The sequence below is a fragment of the Pollachius pollachius genome (assembly GCF_949987615.1).
Source record: "Pollachius pollachius genome assembly, chromosome: 6".
Lineage (NCBI taxonomy): Eukaryota > Metazoa > Chordata > Actinopteri > Gadiformes > Gadidae > Pollachius > Pollachius pollachius.
The window spans coordinates 2,838,870-2,856,875 of NC_136939.1; the positions used below are offsets into that span (position 1 = coordinate 2,838,870).

The following is an 18,006-nucleotide window of genomic DNA, read 5'->3' on the forward strand; positions in this document are numbered from 1 at the left end:
TAAATGCATGAGGCTAGTAGTACCACATTCTAGTCAGCAAAAAACAGATTTCATTGATTATGTTTTGGTCGTACTTACATTGAAGCAGTGGTAAGCCAATTCTTAGTAGATCAGTTTGATTCAGTGAAGGTTGCACTTCTAGGAACTGCCGCTAGATGGCATTGTTGGTCAACGTACAAATCCCTAGTAACATGAAGACATTATTTATATAACGTTTATATACAAACAGACATTTATTTTAACCTTTATCCTATAAATGAGTGCATTCGCATTCATTTATCAGTCAAAAATCAAATACCAGGGTTGAAAAAAATAACTATATATTTGAAGAACACATGGAGATAGAGTTAATGGCTGGGGTTAAGGTTAAGGGATGGGGTAAGGGTGTAGGGATGGAGTTAGGGTTAAGGGTTAGGTTAGGTATAAGGGTTAGAGTTAAGGGATTGGGTAAGGGTTAAGGAATGGGGTTAAGGGCTGGGGTCAGGGGTAAGGGATTGGGTTAGGGTTAATAGATAGGTTAGGGTTAAGGACTGGGGTTAGGGTTAAGGGTTAGAGTTTGGTTTAGGGTTAAGGTTCCCTCTTAGGGTATGTTTTAGGGTTTGCTTTCTGGGTTCAAGGGTTTGGTTTTAGGGTTAAGTTAGGGTATTACACCCTTAAATGTTTCATATTTATCTTATTCTCTTGATTCGTTGTGACCATTAGAAGAACAAATTCCGCTGAATGTGCTTCTGAGTTCTTGTGGTTCGGACATCAAATCATCGACGCATTTCAGAGCCAAGAAACCAAAACACGAAACCCGTTAAATAGCAGTTCTAGTGTGACCTTGTGGTGTCGTGTTTTCCACACAACACAATGGTCTCTAGCTCTGACTCAGACTGCATAACAGCCGAACCTTCAAATGGAATCACGACTCTCAGCCACTGTCTCACTCACTCTCACTCACTCACCCACCCAGCCTCTCACCCTCTTCCACCGGTAGATGGTAAGACAGACGCCAAAGGATTTTGTTCATGTGGTAAACGCTTTAATGAAATGGAAAAATACTTTTACTAATAAAATAAACGCCTTTAAACATCTGCACACACGAAACAGCAGTTTCTACTAGTAGAACTCAAGGAATACTTTAGACTTTAAAAAAATACTTCATCGTGGTTTTTTTTTAAACATTGCAAAATCATCAGGTCACAGAACGGTCAAACATGTCTTTAAGGCAGAACCAAGTCATTTACAATTAAAAAAGTATAAAAAACGCATTATAAAACCTAGTTATTAAAATGTAAACTTTTAAACTCACATTAAGATGTTATACAAACGTACGTAAGCGAACAATTGTATCATTTAAAATCTACAGACAGAGTACACTGACTTGCACTGATGCTAGGAACATTCCTACAGTGGTTAGTGGTTAGGTTGTCTATCTGCGTTCATCAATAGATAACTCTACCGCTACACATCTGAATTAGCTAAGCTGAACTAGCTAAGCTAACCCCCCTTTGCCGTCCGGTCTCATCTGGCTCATAATCATATTCATATGAATATTAATATCTACCCCTGGTGACCCTTGTGTTTTATTTAATGCATTGATGAACGCTGAGAACAAGCCTCAGACCGGGACCTTAGACTTTATATCTTTATATCTGTATATCTTCACTGAAGCTGCTCAACAACATCTGACCAAGCTCCTCCTTCAACGTTCTCAACATTTGTCGCCCCGATCTCAGTGACCTTTGACCCCTGAAGACGGCCTCGTTATTGACGGTGGGGACATACTACAATACAGACGTAGCGCTCAACTGTGATTGGTCGACTGGGTGTTAGGGGCGTGTCTCACACTTGATGCTCCTCTGCTATTGGTCGACTGCGTGCGCCTCAGACGTAGTGCTCTCTGTGGTTGATGAAGACGCGGTCCGTCCCGCTCTGATGACACACCCACTGCTGCTCCGACAGCTGGGGGGCGGAGCCTGCGGCGGGGGAGGCGAGGCCGGCCCGGCGAGCCTGTTAGACACACACACACACACACACACACACTCACACACTTTTATTTTCTATCCCTGTGTATATAAATGTGTGTGTGTGTGTGTGTGTGTGTGTGTGTGTGTGTGTGTGTGTGTGTTTGTGTGTGTGTGTGAATGTGTGGGGTGGGAGTTGTCAACCGGGACCAGGTGAGCATGAGGGAGGGGCTTGTTTACCTTGACCAGGTGAGCAGGGGGAGGGGCTTGTTTGCATGGACCAGGTGAGGAGGGGGAGGGGCTTGTTTACCAGGACCAACTGAGCAGGGGGAGGGGCTTCTTTACCTGTACCAGCTGAGCCAGGGGAGGGGCTTATTTACCTTGACCAGGTGAGCAGGGGGAGGGGCTTATTTACCTGGACCAGGTGAGCAGGGGGAGGGGCTTGTTTACCTGGCCCAGGTGAGCAGGGGGAGGGGCTTATTTACCTGGACCAGGTGACCAGGGGGAGGGGCTTGTTTACCTGGCCCGGGTGAGCAGGGGGAGGGGCTTATTTACCTGGACCAGCCAGGCCACCTGCGAGGCGTGGACCCCCAGGGGGATGGCGGGGGGTCTCTCTGCGTAGGGAGGGGGGGGCTTGTGGGTCGGAGGAAGATCAATCCTGGAGACACACACACACACACACACACCTTCTCTTTAATTCTAGCCAAAACGGTTTAGCGGGTCGGTTCTGAACCTGGTGACCTGGTGACCTCAGGTTAACTAACGGTTTAGCGGGTCGGTTCTGAACCTGGTGACCTCAGGTTAACTAACGGTTTAGCGGGTCGGTTCTGAACCCCGTGACCAGGTGACCTCAGCAGAAGGCGACGTGACGAGAGACCTCTCGGTCCTGGTCCTCAGTAAATCATTCATACTAAAAGTTATTTTCTGTGGCTCAGCATGAGCATTAAGGGGAGGCAGTGTCGCATAGATCCACACGCCAGCAGGAATATGACGACCAGGGCGGGCTGCCAGAACACCAATTACCCGGCCCACCTTCACCTCATGTCCCCTCCTCTTCCTACTCTCCCTTCCCTCCTCTTCCTCCTCTCCCTTCCCTCCTCTTCCTCCCCCTCTCTGACGTGTGCTACCGTCTGATTGGACCACGTGTTGAGCTCCTCATTTTAACAGTTGAATATAAACAAAGACAACCCTGTGAGGGCACAGCCTTAGAGCAAGGCATTAACACTGCCAGGGTTACAGGTTTCAAACCCCTAACCCTGCAGTGTTAGTGCCTTGCTCTAGCAGTGGGAATGGAACCCCTAACCCTGCAGTTTTAGTGCCTTGCTCTACCAGAGGGAATGGAACCCCTAACCCTGCAGTGTTAGTGCCTTGCTCTGCGGTTGACTCACACTTTGTCGGTGAAGCTCGGGGGCGGAGTCTTGCGGGAGGCGATGATGACGATGGTGAAGACGGTGATGAGGAAGAGGGCGAGCACAGCGCCCATCACGGCGCCCGCCACCGCGATGGAGTCCAACCGGTCCTGACGAGACTGACCTGACACACACACACACACACACACACACATAGAATACAACGAACACAAACACCGAACACATACCGAACACACACATTCATTGAACACACACACACACACACACACAGTGACGAAAGACAGAAAATGTAAGGACATTTATCATAAAAGGAAGTTGAGGAGTATAAATACTTTACATATAAAACACAGACAGAAATTATATATATATATATATATATATATATATATATATATATATATATATATATATATACACACACACACATATATATATATAGAAACACACACACACACATACAAACATATAAATATATACATCTATATATCTACTACACATACATATGTGCATATACACATATATATATATATATGCACATACACACAGATAATTATATATATAGATATATACATAGAATACATGTCTGCTGAGCAGGGCAGTGTATCGTAGAGGCTCAGCCCCTCCTCAAGTGGGGCCAGGATTACAACGTGTCGACATAATGTCGTCCGGATTGAAGATTAGGATTAATTGAGATTAAGATGAATTCAACAGAACGGTGGGACTTATTAGCCAATCAGAAACCGGCATTCCACTCGGCGAGGCCAGTGCGCTTCAGCGAGCCAGAATGAGGGTTTATGGAGACGTAGAAACAACACTACTACTGAGCAGAAACTACTGAGCTCCTACCGCCTGTAAGGAGGGTACAGACTGTAGGGCTCAGTAGGCCTACTGAGCCCTATTGAAGATACCCCTGTACCTTCCATCCTGACAACAGTGTCAGTAGGCCTGCCCTACTGACTCTACTGAACCCTACAGTCTGTTATAAAGGTACAGTCGGTAAGGGGTCAGTAGAGTAGGCCTACTGAACCCTACAGTCTGTAAGGAACAGTCAGTAAGGGGTCAGTAGAGTAGGCCTACTGAACCCTACAGTCTGTAAGATACAGTCGGTAAGGGGTCAGTAGAGTAGGCCTACTGAACCCTACAGTCTGTAAGGAAGGTACAGTCGGTAAGGGGTCAGTAGAGTAGGCCTACTGAACCCTACAGTCTGTAAGGAACAGTCAGTAAGGGGTCAGTAGAGTAGACCTACTGAACCCTACAGTCTGTAAGATACAGTCGGTAAGGGGTCAGTTGAGTAGGCCTACTGAACACTACAGTCTGTTATAAAGGAACAGTCGGTAAGGGGTCAGTAGAGTAGGCCTACTGACCCTACAGTCTGTAAGGAAGGTACAGTCGGTAAGGGGTCAGTAGAGTAGACCTACTGAACCCTACAGTCTGTAAGGTACAGTCGGTAAGGGGTCAGTAGAGTAGGCCTACTGAACCCTACAGTCTGTAAGGAAGGTACAGTCGGTAAGGGGTCAGTAGAGTAGGCATACTGAACCCTACAGTCTGTAAGGTACAGTCGGTAAGGGGTCAGTAGAGTAGGCCTACTGAACCCTACAGTCTGTAAGGAACAGTCGGTAAGGGGTCAGTAGAGTAGGCCTACTGAACCCTACAGTCTGTAAGGAAGGTACAGTCGGTAAGGGGTCAGTAGAGTAGGCCTACTGAACCCTACAGTCTGTAAGGTACAGTCGGTAAGGGGTCAGTAGAGTAGGCCTACTGAACCCTACGTCTGTACCTTACGAACAGATGCTTAATATACTAAAGTTCCTCAAAAAATGAAGATAAAAACCAAAGGATGGTAACGAAAAAACATGACAGAGGTTCCTGGACGAGATGAAGCGAAGTACGACTTTAAAAGCATTATACAACATATGAAGTAGGCCTGTTGTGTCTTCATCCTCTACATTTAAACAGAACGGGCCCTTTCACATGCCGTCAGCAGTAGGCTAGGTCAATTCCTGTTCCCGTCAGTGTGACAGGAGGTCTGATTTATTCATGTCCGTCACAGAGCAGCCTGGTCAAAGTAGATTCCCTTGACTGGCTGTGTGTACTGGTGCACGCGTTACCCAGTGTGTGTGGCTCCTGCTATGCAGAGGGTCTCTTAAGCAGCAGAGATGATTACCACACTGATCGGGGGGGGGGGGGCGTCCAATCAACACTCAGCAATCGACCTTCCCTTACAAAATGAAGGTCACACATCGGCCCAATCCTTTCCTCGATCGACGCGATGTGGACCCCGTAAAGACCAGGACGCAGGAGGGGGAGCAGTGTCATGGGGTCTGTACTGAAGACCAAGGGACAGATATACCCCCCCTCTCACCCCTCCTGAAGACCGGGAGCAGAGGACTGATATACCCCGCGCCCCTGCCCTCCTGACCCCTGACCCCCTTGGGAGGGCAGGGAGGAGAAGGAGGAGGAGCCAGGGGAGAGGAACGTCTTAACAGCCAGGGTCAAAGGTCGTGCTACTGCAGAGTCCGGTAGGAACAGATGCTGGCGGGACCGGAGGTCAGAACCAGACAGACGCAGACGGAACCGGATAGAACCGGACAGGAAGGACATCAGACGGGGAGCGGTCTGCTGTCCTGTCTGCAGGACCCCCATGGAGGGGACTGAGGGAGGAGATACACAATACTAGAGAGAATACTGTATCGAGTATAAAGAGTATACTCTATAGAATACTCTATTTTATAAGGTTTACTATAGACTTAGTATACGCTATAGAATACTCTATAGTGTACTATAGTCTATAGTATAGAGTATACTATAGAGTAAACTCAGCATATAGTATAAAGTATATAGATTATACTAGAGTATATTACAGTATATATATAGAGTATACTATAAAGTATATTAAGTATACTGTATGGAGTATATAGATGATACTATATATTGTATACTAGTATTTATAATATACTCTACGGGTCAGAGTATATAGAGCATACCAAAAAGTATATATAGTATGCTGTAGAGTATACTAGAGTACCCAGGGTATATAGAGCATAACATGTTTCTCTCTTCTGAATAGTCTTTTAATCATCTCTTTAATGTCAGAAACATAATTAAACCTGTAACAGGAGTTTCAAATCAAACAATAATTCTGAAATTGATGTTATTGATAAGTTAAAATTGTTTAAATGTTTGTATGAATACAGTATTGATTGTTTCATTATTGCTGGTAAAACCTGGTATTGGAAAGAACAAGTGAATCGATCAATAAATAAGGTCTTGATAATGTCAACTTGGATATTGATCATGTAAAGTTCATGTATTGTTTATTTTTTGATAACAGAGCTCATGTATTGATAACCAAGATTATGTATTGATAACATAGAGTTTGTGTATTGATAACCAAGATTATGTATTGATAAGAGATCATGTATTGACAACATAGAGATCATGTATTGATACTGAACTATATTGATCATGTCTCGGGTAGAGAACCAGCCCCTGTCCAGGTCCACACTGGGCATGCTCAGTGTGTCCAGGTCCACAGTGAGCATGCTCAGTGTGTCCAGGTCCACACTGGGCATGCTCAGTGTGTCCAGGTCCACACTGAGCATGCTCAGTGTGTCCAGGTCCACACTGGGCATGCTCAGTGTGTCCAGGTCCACAGTGAGCATGCTCAGTGTGTCCAGGTCCACACTGGGCATGCTCAGTGTGTCCAGGTCCACACTGGGCATGCTCAGTGTGTCCAGGTCCACACTGAGCATGCTCAGTCCGTCCAGGTCCACACTGAGCATGCTCAGTCCGTCCAGGTCCACACGGAGCATGCTCCGTCTCAAGGTCACCCTAACGTCTCCTTGACGTTTAATGGGTAAACACGGCCGCTTTAAAGCCCCCGGGCGGCTCTGCTGCAGCTCCTCATGTCTTCAACTGTTAGATATCAGCACTATCTTCTGGATCTAAAGCACAATATTAACCATATGTTAGATATTAGATACACGAATATCTAGTATCTTACCGGATCAATAATGATCAGGTAGGCGGGGGTTAGGGGGCATCTTGCTCTAGGCTTCCACGGTAGGCTGTGGGCCGGGATCCAACCGTCAACCTTTCGGCTGGAGGTGAAACACAAGCTAACGGGTGGACCGGACCCCCGATCACCACCCTTCCCCCATCGGATCTCTGCTGAGGAACGTCGAAGCAGGACCATCCACCTCCCGGTGACATCACTCAACGATGACATCATCCCACTGGGTCTCAGCCGAGCCGTTTAACCCCCCCCCCCCCCATGGTGGAGTAGAGAGGGGGGAAGGAGGAAAGAGGGAGGAGGAGGAGAGGGGAGAGAGAAGGGGGGAGGGAGATGAGGAGGGAGATGAGGAGGGAAATGAGGAGGGAAATGAGGAGGAGGATGAGGAGGAGGATGAGGAGTGGGGGGAGAGGAGAAGGGGAAAGAGAGGGGGGAGAGAGATGAGGAGAGCGATAAGGAGGACGAGGAGGGGGGGAGAGGGGAAGGGGAAAAAGAGGGGGGAGAGAGATGAGGTAATGGAGGGAGGAGAGGAGGGAGAGGAGAAGGAGGGAGAGGAGGGGGGGGTTGGGGTTTCCTAAGAGAAAGCCAGAGGAGAACGCTGCTGTCACCAGATGAGCTTGTTGCCATGGGGACAGAGGAGTCACTGGCCTGGAGAGAGGGGAGGGGGCAGACAGGTGGGAGGGGGGGGGGGGGGGGGGAGTCACCGTGGAGACGACCGGCCGGGGGAGAGGAAGTGGGGGGGCGGGGGACGTCTGTCTCTCCCACAATAAGAGGACAGATGTGTGTGAGACACCGTGTCACGGGGAAGTGTGTGTGTGTGGTTGAGGGTGTGTGTGTGTATAAGAGTCTGTGTGTGTGTGTTTGAGAGTGTGTGTATGAGAGTCCGCGTGTGTGTGTCTGTGTGTGTGAGAGCGTGTCTGAGAGCAAAAAGTGTGCATGTTTAAGAGTGCGTGTGTTTGAGAGTCTGGATCTGTGTGTGTGTGTGTGTCTTTGAGACTGTGTTTGTACGCGGCTGAGTGGGTCATTGTACGACCGATCGGTGGTCAGCAATTAAAAAGGGACAATAAATCGAAACGATCTGCAGGTAAAACCATTACCCGAGAGTCCTAAATGATCTTCCATATCCTGTGGAGAGAGAACTCTGCGCTTGAGCAGCAGAAGGTTAGAACAGGAACATGCTCAAGATATAGATTAATTTAGTACTGGTAACTAGTGTTATGAGCCTACAGAATGCTATATGCTCAGGTGGTAAAAGACATGTACTCTAGTCCTCTCATGTTTGGTGAGCTACAAGAGAGACAGTGTGATATTCTTCTGGGGCAATAAAAAGTGCTTTAGTACCATAATAAGTTATATTAAGTGATTCTGTTCCATAAGTTATAGTGAGTGATTCTGTAAAACAAGTTATATAAAGTGAGTCTGTACCATAAAAATAAGTGATTCTGTACGATAATAAATAATGTAATTCTGTACGATAATGAATAATGTGATTCTATACCATAAGAAGTCATATCAAGTGATTATTTACCATAGGAATAAGTGATTCTGTGCATTGGTAATAAATGCAGAGCAGGGACATGTGAGCGAGTTTCTCAGGTCATTGACGAGGACTGCAGGTGCTAAGGTGCTTTATTTAACTCAAGTGTTTCAAAAGGTTTACAAAAGAGCTTCCTGCTCTGTATGGAGCAGCTGCTGAACATCTGTACAAAACGCCGTGGGTCCTTAAGACAAAGTGAGTCCGCCTCAGAGCCGTTCCTGCTTGTCTCGTGCTCCGCAGTTCCAACAGGAGAACACCGGCGTCGGACCCGGGCCGAGGGCCGACAGAAACACCCGTGAAGTACGACTCTTAGCGACGACGGACGCGTCGTTCTGTTACCTTCGTCGGAACCGAGGTGTGAGTTGATCGTTGGCTTGTGGTCAAACGTCACCGTGAACTACATATGGCACAGGAGAGTGGAAAGGGCGGTTTTGGAAAGATCGTTTCCTCAGATGTTTCACCAAAAAATTAAAATCAGACAACGCGAAAACGCTGACATCCTAATGCCTGGAGGCTAAGAAAACCCAGTTCCTACGTTTTAATCTAAGCTCTTCCAACACGGAGGCTGTTGGCATCTAAGGCACGTGACATTTAGTGAAACACAAATACTCTAACGTGGCAAATAAATACTGATGAGAACCAGGGCCAAACCCAGGGCCGTATCAAGGGCCAAACCCAGGGCCGTATCAAGGGCCAAACCCAGGGATAGACCAAGGGCCAAACCCAGGGCCAGACCCAGGGCCAAACCCAGGGCCAGAGCTAGGGCCAGTCCCACTAGAGACCCAGGGGCCAGACCCACTAGAGACCCAGGGGCCAGACCCACTAGAGACCCAGGGGCCAGACCCACTAAATACCCAGGGGCCAGACCCACTAGAGACCCAGGGGCCAGACCCACTAGAGACCCAGGGGCCAGACCCATTGGTCCTCCATAGACCCATGGAGGCCCCCAAAGGGACCCAGTAGGCTCAGTGATGGGGGCCTGTACTTCACATACTGTATAGGAGTAATGATTTATACAGAGTAACACCAGACACGATATCTAGGAGATGCGTGTGTTAGCGTTTCTTTTCCTCGAGCACAGCATCAGCGCTTCAACACATTGAGGAGTATCGAAAAACTGTCATATACGAAAAAATACCAAAATAAAAGTCGTCGAGCTCTACTGAATGGATTTAAGTTGTACTGGACGGTAAAGTGCTTAGCAGATCCAAACTACAAACGAAAAGACTTCTACTCTCTGTACAAGGTCACAAGCTACCCATCAAATATAGAAATATCACAGGAGGAACCGTTTCCAGTTCTGTAGAAACAACCACAGGGTGTTTATAACTCTACCTATTAAACAGCGCTGTCTAAGAACTCCTACTCTGCGTCTACCACGGCTACTCCGAGATCCCACTGGCTTATCGCATCTTTTTACTTTATATTTCACGGGATCTTGTAGAAAATAAGTTACTCTTCAGTTTTTCTTCTGAAACCTCGTCAAAAACACTTAAACATGGTCATTGTTACAGACTGCATTTAGAAATTGACACGAATATTTGGCTGTCCTGCGGCGCTGAAAACTGAATTTGACGATTCCAATAAGGGCGGACCCGAAACATATCTAATTCCAGCCAACGCTCATATTTGATATGTGTAAACAAATACACATGGTTTTAGCTCAGCTCCATCGGACGGCTTAGGAGGTTTCTCCAGAACCTGGGTCGGTCTGTTCTAAACGTTGTGACCCTGTTGTCGACTACATAATACTCTAGTGTCTAGTGCAAACAGCGTACAGACATGGCACAGACAGGCGTGTTTTGTGGTGAGGAGGGGGTCCCTCTTAAAGGGGTAGGGGGGTTTAAGGGGGCGGTCAACAACCAAGACTGGGACATGTGGATGTCCTAGCCCAGGAGAGCTGCTCCGTTTAACATATATTAACTCAAACCCTCCCAATATAAACACGATTAAATAAAACTGAAGAACTTCAGAGGAAGTTTGCATACCAAAGCCTGGAGGTAGGCTGACTAGGGCTAGCCATAAGCTAACCAGGGCTAACAGTAGGCTAACCAGGGCTAGCGGTCGACTAACCAGGTCTAGCAGTAAGCTAACCAGGGCTAACAGTAGGCAACCAGGGCTAGCGGTCGACTAACCAGGGCTAGCAGTAAGCTAACCAGGGCTAACAGTAGGCTAACAAGGGCTAGCGGTCGGCTAACCAGGGCTAGCGGTAGGCTAAGCCAGGACTAGCGGTAGGCTAACCAGGGCTAGCGGTAGGCTAATATTGGCTAGCGCTATACTAACCATGCCAGGCTGTAGGCTAACCAGGGCTAAAAGAAGGCTAACCAGGGCTAGCAGTAATGGACCAGGGCTAGCAGTAGGCTTCTCCTCCTCATGCTGTCTCTTCCTCTTCATCTGCTACTCTGAGACATTATAAATAAACCAAAAAGAGACGCAGCTAGGAGGCATGTCTGCGATAAAAATACAAGAACAATCTCTCCCGTTCAGCATCAACTGTGTGTGTTAGCCCAGTGCCTGTTTATTAGCCCACTAGCTATAGTAGCCTAGTAGCTGTTTGTTTTAGCCCTGTCGCCGTATCAGCCTGGAAGCTTTACTAGCCTAGTATTAGCCTAGTAGCTTTTTGTTAGCCTGGTAGCTGTGTGTGTTAGCCACTGAGCCTGGTAGCTGCGTTAGCCCCGCGGCTCAGAGTCGTGCATAGGTTGCGGGTAATGGGGGGGAAAGACGTCCACAGGGAGGTACTTCAGAGCACCACTCTGAGCCGCTTCCCTAAGAGGACTTGATGACTGTGAGAGACCACTGCTTCCCCGGGACCTGAGAGGCTCCGGATGAGTCTGCACATCGCCACCCACCCCCCCTCGACGACATCCCAGCAGAAGTTGAGGAGGTTCCGAATCCAGGAGGATAGAAAGAGTTCTACAAAACACACACTTCAAGTATCTCGCGTCGCGGGTGAAACCTGAAAAAAAAGAGCGTCCCCGCCCCCCCCTCGGATAAACCGACAGTTTCACTGCTACCAGACCCGGAGACGGAAACGCTGCACTGCTATTGGAGGGATCTGACGAACGCATCATCGCCCCGGACCCTGGGGCACAGCGGGCGTCCCGACCACCACAGGAGCATCGTCTGAGCCAGGCTGCTCTGCTGCCTCTCAGGGACCCTCTGTCCCTCCGTGTCCCTCTGTCCATCCGTGTCCCCCCCGTCCTTTGGAGCGATGGAGCCCCGTCCCGGGAGCCTCCGGGTCCACGTGAAGAGACGACGCGCGTCGGGGCGTCCCTCAACGCAAGAGTTAAAAAAAAATAAAATAAAATAAAAACCAGACAAACCCAAGCTATACTCTCTCCGTCCGGGCGGAGTCTCTGATTGGCTGCCGGGGGCGTGGTCAGACGTACCACTCCCGCCGGGAGATGACGGAGCCGTCCCGGTGGGAGACGTACTCGTCCTCCGGCCCGCTGTCGTAGCCGTCCGCCGTCCAGTAGGGGGAGCCGTTGCCCAGCGGCTTCGCGGGGGGGGGAGGGGGGCAGCGGGCGGAGCGGTCGCTGCGGCGAGGGCTCCCGCCCGGCGGGGGCCGGGGCCCCTCGGGGCCCCGGGCGGCGCTCTCCCTCATGGCGCGCGTGTAGCCCTTGGCGTAGCGGCCGTCGCCGCTCTGGTCGCCGCGGAGACGGCGGCTCTGCTCCCGCTCGCCCCCCCACTCCTCGCGGTCCCGGTCGCGGCCCCCCTGGGGGGTCTTCGCGGCGGGCCGCAGCTCGTGGAGGGCCGAGGCGGCGGCGGCGCCCCCCCCCCCCGGGTAGGGCTTGCCGTAGGCGCTGCCCCCGGGGCCGTTGCCGTGGCGGCGGCGCAGGTAGCACACGCCGCCCACCGAGAGCACCAGCAGCAGGAACAGAGCGCCGCCCACCGCCCCGCCCACCACGGCGCCCAGGCTGCCCGCCGGGAGGGCCTCCAGGGTGGGGGAGGTGAAGAGGACGCGCTGCCGGGTGTCCAGAGAGCTGGAGGACGAGCCCCGGGCGGGGGGGGGGGGCGGTGGAGGAGAGGGAGGGAGGAACTAATGGAGGAGAGGAAGGAAGGAAGGAAGGAAGGAGGAGAGGGGGGGGGAGAGGGGGGAGGGAGGGGAGAGAAGGGAGGAGAATGTCACTACATTAGCTAGGGGGTTTTCGACGTGACAACAAACTGAACGACGCCACAAACAGGGTGAGTTCATATTGTTTCGGTCTCCGACGTAAAGAGGTTCTGCGTCGATCTGAACAGGAAGCAGCTGCCGAGCGCCAGCACACGGCGGTGGGTGGGGGGGTAATCAGAGGATGTTTCCTGGGAGAGACCGCTGCGATGGCGTCGGCTCCTGAGGTCTTTTATTAGGGAGTCTCAGCTGGGAGGGATCTCCTGCTCTCTCCTGCTCTCTCCTGCTCTCTCCTCTCTCGCCAGAGAACCTCCCTGCCTCTAAACCTCCTCACAGGAGATCTCTTCTGAGACTCACTGATCCCTCACCGAAGAACCTCCCTGCCTCTAAACCTCCTCACAGGAGACCTCTTTGAAGGCTGAATAGTGTGTTGGGTTTACAAGCAACTATAAGAATATTTAGGATAACTGTAGTGCATATTTTTAGGCAAAGTATTTCTGGTATTTTTAGGATTTTATTGGTTCAGGAGTCCAGGATTAGCAGATTAGGAGTTAACCCAAAAGGCTGTTGAAGAAACCTGTTCTATTTATTATACAGTAGATCATGTTCTATACTGTAGATCATAGCTTTTGCTGTAGATCATGTACTAGCTTCCAACTACATTTGAAGGACACTGTTAAAAGGAGGGCAAATAAGGAGAAGACGTTAGACAGAGGCTACGTTAAAAGGACACCACATTAGAAGGGGACCAAGTTAGGACACTACGTTAGAAGGAAATCACATCAGAAGGAGGAGACTACATGAGAAGGAGACTACATGAGAAGGAAACGAGTAGCCAAGTTGCCATGGGGACAGAGAGACGGAGAGAGGAACATTAAAGTAAGAAGAGACTTCAAGACAAGACTGACCCGCCGGTCCTGGCGAGCGCCAGAGATAACAGTCAGAGCGTGAGCGTCACTGATCGAATAGAACATTCAGACTCGACTGGTTTCAACAATGACGGAACAAAAATAAAGAGAACGGCGAACAAAGACCAGATTACAAGACAAAGGCAGAATAAAAACTAAATAAATGACTTCACTTGACGACATCCTACTGAAGGACCAGACCGAGGGAAGCCGGTGTTGTGTTGTTCTGAGCCAGTGTTGTGTTGTGTTGTTCTGAGTCAGTGTTATGTTGTGTTGTGTCGCTCTGAGCCGGTGTTGTGTCGCTCTGAGCCAGTGTTGTGTCGTGTCGCTCTGATCCATTGTTATGTTGTGTTGTGTCGCTCTGAGCCGGTGTTGTGTCGCCCTGAGCGAGTGTTGGGTTGTGCGCTCTGAGCCAGTGTTGTGTTGTGTTGTGTTGCTCTGAGCCAGTGTTGGGTTGTGCGCTCTGAGCCAGTGTTGTGTTGTGCGCTCTGAGCCAGTGTTGTGTTGTGCGCTCTGAGCCAGTGTTGTGTTGTGCGCTCTGAGCCAGTGTTGTGTTGTGTTGTTCTGAGCCGGTCTTGTGTCGCTCTGAGCCAATGTTGTGTCGCTCTGAGCCAATGTTGTGTCGCTCTGAGCCAGTGTTGGGTTGTGTCGCTCTCATCCAGTGTTGTGTCGTGTCGCTCTGATCCAGTGTTGTGTCGTGTCGCTCTGATCCAGTGTTGTGTCGTGTCGCTCTGATCCAGTGTTGTGTCGTGTCGCTCTGATCCAATGTTGTGTCGTGTCGCTCTGATCCAGTGTTGTGTCGTGTCGCTCAGATCCAGTGTTGTGTCGTGTCGCTCTGATCCAGTGTTGTGTTATGTATCACCGGGTTCAGAACAACAGCGCCCGCTCGCCGGTGACTGCTGCCGAGGTGACCGCGGGGTCGCGACCTTCCGCCTTGACAGCAGCCAATAAAGATGCGGTATAAATAGACGGGGCGCTGAGGGGGGGGAATACGAGTGGGCTGTTGTTACGTACGACAGCGAGCAGCAACACACAGCAGTGCCGGAGTCAACCACGCAGCCCGTCGGGAGCAGTGAGGGCGAGGTGCCTCGCTCAGGGACACCTCGACACTCGGCTAGGAGGAGCCGGGGATCGAACCAGCGACCTCGCGGCTACCGGCCAACCCCGATCTACCTCCTGGGCTACTGCCGCACATTTGTGTAGCGACCTGTTTAATAACCCACTAGCCCCCGCTAACAACAGGAGCTAACCATGCTAACATCAGGCGCTAACCCTGCTAACACCAGGCGCTTACCATGCTAACACCAGGAGCTAACCCTGCTAACACCAGGCGCTTACCATGCTAACACCAGGAGCTAACCCTGCTAACACCAGGCGCTAACCATGCTAACACCAGGCGCTAACCCTGCTAACACAAGGCGCTAACCATGCGCCGTGCTGACAGCTGCTAGCGTCGCTGAGTGGTGAGCAGCGGGAGACATCACAGGGCGGGACCAGCAGCGCCCAGCAGGGGGACCACCTCTGAACACACTGACGGGGGGGGGGGAGGCTGACCGCTGTTCCACGACAACGCACGGACAGCGCTGGGATAAACCGCCGGGGGAGACGCAACACGTAGAACAACATGTAGATGTGTTGAAGACGTGTTCTAGTAGAAGACCAGAAGACGTGTTCTAGAAGTACAACATGAAGACGTGTTCTAGTAGAAGACGTGTTCTAGTAGAAGACTAGAAGACGTGTTCTAGAGGAACACGAAGACATGTTCTAGAAGTAGAACATGAATGCGTGTTCTAAAGAAACACGAAGACGTTCTCTAGAGGAACACGTCTTTGTGTTCCTCTAGAGCACTATTCTAGAACCGCTCTGTTCTACAACTCGAACAGTAACAGAGTAGAAGATGAAGACTGAAGCCACTGCATTGACAAGGGAACACATGCACACACACTTCTCATTGAATTGTGTGTGCGCGTGTGTGTGTGTGTACATGCGTGCGTGCATGCATGTGCATGTGTGCATGTGTGCGCGTGTGCATGTTTCGTACATGTGTGCGTACGTGCATGCAGCTCATACAGCTCCACTCAAAAGGCAGAAGAAATGAAGATAATGAATAATAAATAAGAGTTGAAAAGAAGCATTGAATGTTTCATGAATGCGGGACATCAGGGGCGGGCTGCAGGCGCCCAGCGTGGCGCGCGGCCCGCCAACGGAAACACGGAGCGCTGACGTCACAGCGGGAGGAGGAGGAGGAGGAGGAGGAGGAGGAGGAGGAGGAGGAGCAGGCTCCCACAGATCAGCGGATCACAGGGAGGGGGTCACACCGCAGCGCGGAGCCACAGATCAGGGCTCCTTGGGGGCGAACATCTGCACAGGGGATCAGCCCTCCTGAGCGCTAGAACATCTGGAGGCCTCGTGCTAATCAGCCAGTCGTCAGGAGGGGGAGGAGACGGAGGGGGTTCTAGGGCTGCGGTCGTGTCCCCGGCCGCCTCGGCCTGGAACCTTATGAGCGGATAATGAGAGCGCCGCTCAGAGCGCGGCGAGGGAGAGGGAGGAACCACAGTCCTCCTCCAGCTCCCCCAGAGTCATGACATTAAAGATACGAGACCTTTCCTCCACACTGTCCCAACGCTAGCGTCGTTGAAGTACCGCCTCGCCTCTGCTTCCCCGCCTGGTCTAGAGGAAGGGAGGGTTGTTCAGGCTATTAGCCCCCCGGTCCCTCTAAACCCAAGCCAATCACACCCCCTGTCTAAACCCATGCCAACACTTGATCACGGAAGCATTTTTCCCGCCATATGATTATATGCATGTCGAGGCCTTTTGTATATTTGTCTATTTAGTTTTCAGTCCTTCAATAAACCAGGGGATTTTCGCCGTTGGATCAAATCCCTCATGCACGACGACGTGCACGAGAGTGGGCGTGGCCTGGCGTACGTGCACGACAGTTGGCGTGGTCTGATGGGGCATGCCCGGGAGGGGGCGTGGTCTGACGGACGAGCACGAGAGTGGGCGTGGTCTGATGGGACGTGCACGAGAGTGGGTGTGGCCTGACGGACAGGCGCAAGTGTGGGCGTGGTCTGATGGGCGTGCCCGGGAGTGGGCGTGGTCTGATGGATGGGGCGTGGCCGGGGGGGCGGGGACTCACCCTGTATGAGGATGCGTAGGTCGCGGCTCCGCAGGTCGATGCTGTTGGCCACCTCACAGCGGTACACGCCCGAGTCGTTGCGCTGCAGGGGCCGCAGGAAGAGCAGCGTGTTGTTGAGACGCTCGACCCCCTCCGGCCACACGTCGCTGTCCAGCCTGCACACGAAACAAACGCACCCCAACCCCTCCATCATCACCACGCACCAAGACCAGGGGATTCATCATCATCACCGCCAACCCAAAGCTTCCTCTGAGTAGAACGAGCGCAGCCGGGCGATCCAGGGATTGTTTGCAGGAGGTTTTGCAAAGCGCTGGATTGAAAACCAAGGCGATCAATCAACGTCGGGAACAACCGTCTCCATCGCCTCTCGGAACACAGACCAAATCGTGTTCAGCATCTGACTCCCTTCTCATCTGCACGTTATCCTGAACACTTTCGTTCAACTTAAAAAAACATCCTTGCCATTCTGAAAATCCAGGACGTTTGACATATTTCAGGAATTCCCGAACATTCCGAAAATTACTACGACTTCGGAACACAAAAAAAAAACGCAAGAACACTCATGAACTATAGAATTACATGGACTTTATAGCTTCAAACTTAAACAAAAGTCATTGCCAAATACATGGTCGCAAGGACTATGATATGTATATACATTTGCGATATGAATTTCCATGATATCCAAACAAAGAGGTCGAGAATGTAGTCATGCATATGCATAAGCATGCGTGCGTGCCTGCATAGAGACGTCCAGCTGATTCAGGGATCTTGCAGGACCGGCCTAGACTACGGTACGCCGTCTCCCGCAAACGACCAGAGAACCTGTTCTGAACACCAGTTCTGGCCCCGCCTCCCCACATCCGAACAGCCCGCTCCTCAGAGAACGCCTCGCTCCCTGACGCTGAACCTTTTGTTCATTTGTTCAGCGACTCCTGCTCCGGTGTTGCATTGAGACGGCCCTTTGTTCACTCTCTCTCTCTCTC

General features: G+C 50.7%; 1 protein-coding gene across 1 annotated transcript in view; it reads right to left on the minus strand.

Annotated features, from left to right (window-relative positions):
- Positions 1–1,154: 1,154 nt before the first annotated feature.
- LOC307077556 (uncharacterized protein) overlaps positions 1,155–18,006 on the minus strand; it is a gene marked incomplete at its 5' end in the record, with an annotated part of 17,409 nt that continues 557 nt past the window's right edge. Inside the window, 4 exons of the mRNA XM_079738984.1 lie at positions 1,155–1,995; positions 2,505–2,607; positions 3,338–3,482; positions 17,024–17,178. Of these exons, the coding sequence (XP_079595110.1) occupies positions 1,870–1,995; positions 2,505–2,607; positions 3,338–3,482; positions 17,024–17,178 (529 nt within the window). The 3' untranslated portion in view covers positions 1,155–1,869. The remainder of the gene's footprint in view (positions 1,996–2,504; positions 2,608–3,337; positions 3,483–17,023; positions 17,179–18,006) is intronic.